Raw genomic sequence first — 8,635 nt, 5'->3', positions numbered from 1 at the left:
GCATCTATTTGTCAAATAGAAGGGATCTATGTTGAATTAACTCATGAAAGGAGTCAGCCTCTAGCTACTGAATTGTGTTTTTCGTCTGCGACCTATTTCGGTATTTCAATGCTTCGATTTTAATAAAGGCGGCCGATTTAACGGTTGCCTCGTTTTAAAAACTTTATTAACATTAATGTATTTCCCAAAATAAGGATAAAGAAATTATTTTTATTGAGATACTATTGAGTCAAGATGGCTAAAATAGAAAAAGTCCTTTTTGCAAATAGTATTTTGTTGGAAAATTCGTGGATACGTGATATGTAAAAACTGGTATAAAAAATCTAGATTACAAATCAGAAGAAAGTTAACTCCATATCCACACAATGTTATAAATTAGCGGGTGTGTACTTATTTCAAACTTCTGAAAACTTATTAGACTGGCAAAGATACCAAAAAGTGATACGTTTCCCTTCCCATTACAACTACGCTTTGTACATAAGTATTTTGTATCTAATAGCAGGCATCACTTTGTAACGCCGCAAGATTAATGTGTGTATTTTAAAGGCTGTAGATTCAAAATAACTTTTACCAGGTATGACGCAGTTTGGTTCGCCCATTTTTATTTTTACTTCGTTAAGTAATTAAACAAAATGTCCGTTTCAATGGGGTACAGTAGAACGCAAACGCAACCCATTAGCGAGGCTCGGCGGGGGCCATGATCACTTGCTCATGTCAATTTATGTGCTTTGTTGCTTTGTCCACCTCACAATAGGCGCATTTTATAGCATTCGGCTGCTGGACACCCAGATTAACATCTATGCATGGTTTTGGCTTTCTCTCGTTTTGTGCAAACACACAATAGCCTAACCGGACGAGCACCTGGCATTAATAGCTGCACTGTAAAATATTATATTAAAAAAGTGTAAGGTATTACGGCAATATTTTATAGATGTTTAAAACTGTTTAAAGTTTAGAATTTTTTACATATTTAGAAATATAAAATCAGAAAAATAAAACAAAAATAAGGACCATACATTAATAAACAATTTATTGCTTATCAAATTATTGACAACTAAAAATATATCTCTTAAAATATAACACTGAATGTAAATATTGACCTTTTTATTCTTTTTCTATAAACAAATCACCCTCATCCATGACAGTATTATGAGAAGCTTGGCCGGGCACCAGCTCACCGTGAACTCTGAACCTATACAAACATGTGTAGACAGAGTGGCCCCAGTTCGATAACACTTTCACTCGTATCAGATAATATCCTTTGGTAGAAGGATGCAAGACGTCAAAATATTGTATGGGTTTACCCTCCTTGTCGTATTCAAAAGTTCCAAAGTCATGTGGGTATGGATCAACTCGAGACTCCAAGCCTTCTATTTGAAACAGTCGAGGCGCTGATGATATTTCCCTAGCAAATAATTATTGATGTTTAAAAGCAAACATAAATTATGTAAATCGATACAACCATCTACTGAACATATTATATTTATTGAACTAGGTATATCTGCTTACACGCACAAAGATTGAGTCTACCTAAATGTGCGTTAAAAATTCTTAAATACTGTCTCAGTACTCAGTACGTAAACGTACTGAGTACTGAGAGTTACAACAGGCGGGCAACTTAACAAATGAATTCCATTACGTATTAATAATGATACAATAATTGAAGTAACTACTAAAATGTATCTTATATTTAATAACAATAATTATATAATGTCTAACATCAACATTAGTTAGATACCTACACACCTGGTCGGAGATATGTGCGCTGATATGTGCTCTACACTAACGCCAGTCACTTGCACAGTTCCCAACAATCGAATGGTGGCTTCCCCTTTAGAACCTCTAAAAGCCCAGCACTCTCCAGGCAATGTGCCGGGACGGATTATGACGCTGGCCCCTAGGCACCCTCGACATACTAAGGCAGTCAGAGTGTGGAGCGCCCAGCCGACCGGCGATTCGTGAATCACATGTTCGATAGTGTCGCCGGTGTCGACGACTCTCCCACCTGCAGACTCCAGCGCATAGTCCGTAACCTTATAATTATTTTTCAATTTTATATATTGCCAACATTCTTGGTTTTCTATCCAACTACGGTGTGGTAGTGTTTAATAGGAGAGAAACTTTGAGCTTCGTTGTCAACGAAATGGCAATATTAAAATGTTGCCAATATCTTAATATATGTTCACTATTTATTTTTTATGTTATAGAGCATTATTATATGCACCTGTCGATCATAGTCATGAACATCAAGTGCTTGGCGGTTATTGCGGCGTGGTGGTTGCAGTGCGTCTCTGGCTCGTCCAGCAGCAGCGGTGGCGGCTGGTATCACTGCCGACATGCGTTCCATTTCCCCTTGCAACTGTTCGTGCTTGCGATTCACCTAAAATACTTAGATATTCTTAATATGTTAGTAATATGGTAACCTAATAATCAAGAAAAAAAAATGATTCACAGATCCAAAACAGCGATGGTAAAACGTGTGTGAAGTCATAGCATCACTTCTTATTTCCTACCATGTAATTCTTAATTAAACTTATTCGCTAACATCAGTTGTTTTCTATAGTACTAACGCATCTGATAAGTATAATGAAATTATCAGGGTATTGCAACCAGAACCAAATTGGCTAATATAATATAATGATAATACATTAGCGTTGGTAACTTTAGTTTCTGATCTACAAGTTATTAGTACGTAACAATAGGTAAATATATGAAAACATTTTATTACAAAGGGTAAAAGGAAAGGGCCATTTCAAAGTCGGACAGACAGACTACGTAGAGTCAATATTAGACATTCGTTTATAACCTTTAGTTAGGGAACCAGAACAAACACGCGTAAAATAAACTAGGTAGACACGCCTTTTATCCCCGAAGAGTTAGATAGAGGTACATTTAGCAACAACGCCTTTTTACCCGCGAAAAAATAAAGGCAGAATCGCAATTGGTGTACCCACTTTTTGGCATAAATATTCCGTCTCATGTGATAGGGGGAAGCCTATCACCACGTACAACACAAATTCTAGAATGCTCAGGGCTAATATTGAATAGAAAAGCTCAAAGGCACTTTGCCCCACCCGGGATTCGACCCCAAGACTTCAGCGCAGTAGTCGTTGATACCGCAATACAACTACACTAAGCAGGCATTTTGTTAGGTACCTATATACTTGAAAATACTAAAAATACTTATACTGAAACAGACTCAAACTTGTGGTTGCATTATAAAAATAATGTCTATAAAATAAATAATTTTCTAACAAAAGAATGTACCTCCGATAATCCACGCGTGAGTTGCATAACGACGTATTTGATGTCGGATAAGTCTCCATTTGAATCTTGCGGAGGACCCCAAACATAAGTGTAAAAATGAAAGAACAGCAACAGGCTCAGTGTTGCACAAACAAACGAACGAAATAAATTCCGAAGACAACCGGGGTTCTCATAATCATAATCCATAAATAAAATGATATATCAGCTATATAAAGTGATTATAGAGATGAGAAATGTTATAACAGAAGTAATTTAATTTTCTTTTAAATAAATAATAATCCAATTCCAATTTGTTGTGATTATAAATAATAATATCTTATTATCTTATCTTTGATTGATTGATGTTTTAAATTTCAATGTCAAGTCATCTTTTTATAAGTCTTTGAATAAAAGAAAATCTACTGCTACATCAAAGAGTATGCGTACCTACCTATACAGTGCCTGTGGCCCAGTGGCGGAAGATAATCCGACACAACATATAGCTACTAATATGCATAGATGCGGTCTGAAAATCGTTCTGATTATAATTGGACTCTACAAAAATTGTACACAAAGGGAAGCCGGCAGGAATCTGATTATATGAACCCTTCGCCACTGCTGTGGCCCACGATGTCCGAACAAACGTATGCCATGTTAAAATAACTTCATGTCAAAATATTATAAAGCAAACTGTTTGTGGTAAAATGCACTTTAGATTGGGATACATTTATATTTTCTTACCTGGGCCTATATAATGTTATATCATAAAATTTTAAAAATACTTTACTTAATTATGGTTTCATACCAGCCAATGAGGGACAATTTTCATTTAAACTCGTTTTGATTTCTGTATAATTTATTCATACAAAAATGTGAAACTATACCATACTGTTACATAATTGACCTGTACGCCCCTTTTTCCTGGTGTCTTATTAATTTGCCGAAAAACTAATTTACAGAAAAAAACATTCGTCTTAAAGGTTAAGGAACATCACTCTATATTTAACAACGCATTATTATTACTATGGAGTGATAAATTGCACCATATCTTTTGTAGTAAAAGTCCCGAAAAGTGCAAACGGGTCATCTGGTATTACATGATTACTATTGTACATGGATGTTCACAAGTGGTTGGTGCGTTGACGAACTGTATAAGAATGTATTGGTGTATACTGTATAGGCATCGGTGATTATGTAACAATGGATGGCCGGGAGGGTGTGTTCACGTGGTCTGCTGCTGCTGTTGCTGCGCGGAGTACTCGATCTGCGCGGCGGCGACGGACTTCATGGCGTCGTGCGCCTGGTGCACGTTGGCGCGCCACGCCAGCAGCACGTCGCGCAGCTGCTGCCACTGCGCGCGCCCGAACGTGCGGTGCATGGTGCTCGACACGCGCACCACGCGCTGCGCCTGGTCCATGCGCGCGCGCACCAGCCGCGTCTTCAGCACTTCAATATTCAAATACATACGTAAGGACATACTCGTAGGACGTGATTCACCGCACTGTTCAATAAACAATCCCATTCCTCTTTTCGATCTATCGAGAATATTTACCAATCAGCACATAGTTTTTTGACATGGTTATAAATGATTTATATTGATTGGTTTATTTTCGAGATCAGGTTGAGGATTATGATTGGGATTTTTATTGCAACAGGCATTTAACGGGTCGTCAATCTTCAAAACCTCGGATTAAGCAGTAGGTAAATGTCTATAATTGAAAGATTCATGAAAATTTCCCTTTATTAATTGTGACTACTGAGTACTTATGAAGTAATTGAAAATGAAAAATTAGAGTGGTGCTTATATTCTCAACATGTGAATTTAACTTTAAATATAGTAAAGCTTATCTTGTCTTTTCAGAGAATTTCAATAATTAGTTTTGTATTTGAAATGAGATGTTGTATATTGTAGGTAAAAGTTTTAAATAAAGATAATCCAAGAGCATAAACTATTAAACAAATTTGCAAGGAGTCAATAAGGAGCATAATTGACAAAACAAAAAAGGTTGAAAAGTTAAAATAAATAATTAATGTTATAACTCTAATTACTAAGTACCTATGTAAGAAATGTTTTGTACCTTCAATGATGAATGCTTCCACATCCTTTTCTTCAATTTGAAGCTCTGAAGTCATCTCATCAAAAGTAATTTCTGGATTAGTTTCAGCCATTTGCATAAATGACAATATTCTCATTTTCTTAATGTTTTGTTCATGGTTTAGACCTGAAATAACATATTGTAAAAACCATTGAGTAAATTCTAGTCTATAGGGAAATGTATGTCATCACACATATTTGTAAAGAACCAAGGGCATGTTAAAGACACTCACTATAATCAATTTAACAGTCTATTATTTGCTCTCATTAACCCCAAACAATTAAATTTAGTATTTTTTAAATAATTTATGGCCATACCTTGTGATTGTACAAATTCCTTGTGATTATTATAAAAAGCTTGATAACTGGACAGTTTCTCCGACACAAAAATGGTGAGCAGGTCATGTATAAGTTCTCCTTCTAGGAATCGCACAGGTTTTAATGCTAACAAAGGATCAAGTAAAAATGTATTAGGATCCGCAAGTGCAGTTGCAATACATTTGATGGCATCTTCTCTGGCATATGAGGCATTCTCATCTGTGTATGTGCCAAGCAGCTCAATCATTACCTTAGATGCCAGTTCACTGTAACAAAACATAATCTGCAATATAGTAAATATAAACACACAATTATTACATTGACCTCCATTTGGACAGCAACAAAATAAAAAATACAATTTCCTGTATAGAAATATTGCATGAGACAGAGAGTAGTGGTTTTTATCCCAGTGAGACCTTAACTTTTGGAACACATTAATATAGCAAAAACATTGTACTAATGGTAGGCTTCTCATATGCATGGGCAATCTAGTTAGGTACTTCCAAAAAGTTCATATCTACCACCAAGCAACAGAGTGCATGCAAACTGCACAACTATGCAGTTATGTTTTGGTTTCAAAGCAATAGGGGACCGTCCTGTGTTTGATTTTGTACATTATTCTATATGTAATGGTTAATAATACGAAAAAGACACCCTCTTGCAAAAACTGCATTAAAATTGGTTAAAAAATGAGCCAGTAATTCATATTTCAAATATTACTATGTGCCGAAGTGGGCGTGAAGAAGGGATATCGCTTCATCTCTTTCTTTCGCACGAGTCGTTATGCCCGATGACGTCACACGTGGGTATTGCGCCTCTTTTCTGTTTCTTATTACTTACCCCTTCTACCGAAATTGAAAGACTTATAACTTGTTGATTATTTACCGGCTTTAAATAATTCTTTCCGTGTTGTAATTTATATAACGTAAATATTTGATAATAATAAAGAACAAAAATGCGTCCGGTCCCCTGTTATAGCCTGCATTATAAGGCTTAACATCTTAACATCTTATGTTTCAGGGTGACATAAGCAAAAGAATGCCATGCAGTACTTTGCAATTTAAAGTTTTGTATGGTGTTGCTACTGTTTGTGGGTGGTTGTATAGCTTTCTATCAGGCAAGTGGCATGATCATTATGGCATTCATCTGCAATCAAAAAATACAATATATAAAAACTCAATTGAAAAAAAAAGTACTGTAACAAACCTATTTTGGTCTTTAAGAACCTGATGCAGAAGTCTGTACAGTTTCTGCATTTGTTCATTAGAGGGTGGACAGCTAGCAAACTCTTTCCTCAGCTGCTCAACTCCTGTAAACACTTCCCTCACAAAACCAACACGGTGAGGCCAACTCTATCACATGGTAGTACACATGATAACGCCAATGGGAGAGTTTGCCTCCAAGTTGTTGTACAAACGCCATAGTCTGAAAATGATGAATACAGTTATAATTATAATACAAACTACAGGCATTTAAAGGAGTAATTATAAACAAACAAAGATTTAATATACTTAAAACACCACATTTATACAAGGCAATGTTTTTATTATTTTGCAACTTAAAGTTTGTTGAATTTGCCTTAAGCTTAGTGTGTGACATAAAATGTTTAGGCAAGTAATTATGATAGACAGGAAAATAAAATAAGTTAATTCAAGAGTTTGCAAAGTTGAAAAATCCAACTTACCGATTGTAGAGCCACCATTCCTAGTTTTGGCCGGGGCTTTTGTCAATCTCTGGCTAAAAGCCAAGATAAGGTTCTCTCCTCTTTCTAAAGGAATCTGTAATTTAAAAATATTGAATGTTTATACTTTAAAAATAAATACTTAGAAATTCAATGAAAAATCTTAACAGTATTGATATTTTAATTAAACGAAACATTACATTATAGCCATAACAGATTATGAATACTGTTATAAAGAAGGTATAAAACTTTTTAAGAAATATAAAACAATAATTTCATTAGCATTATGAGGGCATTATTAAAATAACTTTCTTAAATATACTTACAGAAACCATTATAGAAACAATACTGTTAAGTATAGCTTCAATATCAGATTCATTTGGCTCTTTAAAACAGACATCGCAAACTCCGACAATTTTATGTAAATCGTCCTCAATGCCTTTGGGAGACGCTTCTTCAGCGATCTCCGCTCCGAGGCTCTTGAAATACTTTCTGAGCTCTTGTACCTAAAACAAATAAGGCATACACATGTGGATGGAGTTTTTCTTGAGTTAGATAAATTGAAAAAATAATAAATTTATAAAACCTTTCAGGTTATGTTGACGTAAACTAACCTGATCCTCGAGCCATATATCCATAAAAACTGCTGGGCCCGGCATGTTGAATGATTTTGCGGCGTGCACTTTTTCTTTGAAATAAGTTAATATTTATAGTTGTTTTATCATTAAAAATACGAAACTGTACATGTGTCCTGACAACACTTTTTACCAAAGACTCTGAAAAACAATCTGTCGTCTGGCGAATGATTGAGTGCATAGACTACGATTTGTTTTAAGGCAAATGACAGCTTCTTGCAAAGACAAATAAAAAGTTCTTGCATAGCTTGCAGCCAAGCAAAGAGATTTATGTTGAATTTAAATTCTGCATCCAGAAAACTACGGGAGCCTGGCGAGCTTATACATCCGGCATTACATATGAAATAAGAAATAGAATTCAGATTTTGAAAACCGGATGTTTGGCTCACATTTTGCTTGCCATTTTTTAAGATAAAATCAAAGATTCACAGATCAACCATAAATCTAAGGAGAAAGGTAATTGCAGACTTTAATGACAATGCTGTATGGGCTAGAACACTTTGCCTTCTCTATCAAAAAGGAAAATTAAAAAAAAATGTCTATTATCATTGATTGTCAGGACAACTTCCAGGGGGTGGACATTTAGAACATGTAGTGCAATGATGTTTAGGTCAGGGTTTTCTAAGACTGATTATGTATTTTAATTCCGTTATAAAGAGT

At 35.3% G+C, this 8,635-nt stretch overlaps 2 protein-coding genes across 2 annotated transcripts; both read right to left on the bottom strand.

The window, feature by feature from the left end:
* Positions 1-1,061: 1,061 nt before the first annotated feature.
* On the bottom strand, positions 1,062-3,949 carry LOC119191563 (SUN domain-containing protein 3-like). The gene is made up of 4 exons (XM_037445455.1): positions 3,268-3,949; positions 2,225-2,380; positions 1,747-2,033; positions 1,062-1,405 (listed from the first exon to the last, which is right to left on the bottom strand). Exons 1-4 carry the CDS (start codon positions 3,451-3,453, stop codon positions 1,105-1,107), a joined length of 930 nt encoding a protein of 309 aa, XP_037301352.1. The 5' UTR covers positions 3,454-3,949; the 3' UTR covers positions 1,062-1,104.
* A 135-nt stretch (positions 3,950-4,084) lies between these two features.
* Positions 4,085-8,210, bottom strand: LOC115445856 (eukaryotic translation initiation factor 3 subunit M). Its single transcript, XM_030172333.2, is given in 10 exon segments — positions 4,085-4,692; positions 5,325-5,468; positions 5,660-5,925; positions 6,866-6,999; positions 7,001-7,039; positions 7,042-7,084; positions 7,345-7,374; positions 7,376-7,437; positions 7,667-7,846; positions 7,955-8,210. Coding segments are annotated over 10 exon segments (1,167 nt in total). The 5' UTR covers positions 8,000-8,210; the 3' UTR covers positions 4,085-4,468.
* Positions 8,211-8,635: the final 425 nt, after the last annotated feature.

The sequence above is a fragment of the Manduca sexta genome, unplaced genomic scaffold (assembly GCF_014839805.1).
Source record: "Manduca sexta isolate Smith_Timp_Sample1 unplaced genomic scaffold, JHU_Msex_v1.0 HiC_scaffold_1650, whole genome shotgun sequence".
Classification (NCBI taxonomy): domain Eukaryota; kingdom Metazoa; phylum Arthropoda; class Insecta; order Lepidoptera; family Sphingidae; genus Manduca; species Manduca sexta.
Note: the sequence above shows the minus strand (reverse complement) of the source record. Positions and strands in the feature narration are given on the sequence as shown.

Bases quoted from the DNA above. Each gene is read 5' to 3' on its own strand.
- LOC119191563 (XM_037445455.1), bottom strand. From the start codon at position 3,453: ATGGATTATGATTATGAGAACCCCGGTTGTCTTCGGAATTTATTTCGT. The intron at 2,381-3,267 runs GTACATTCTTTT...TAAGTATTTTAG, and splicing joins TCACGCGTGGATTATCGGAG to GTGAATCGCAAGCACGAACA. The intron at 2,034-2,224 runs GTGCATATAATA...AATAATTATAAG, and splicing joins TTCATGACTATGATCGACAG to GTTACGGACTATGCGCTGGA.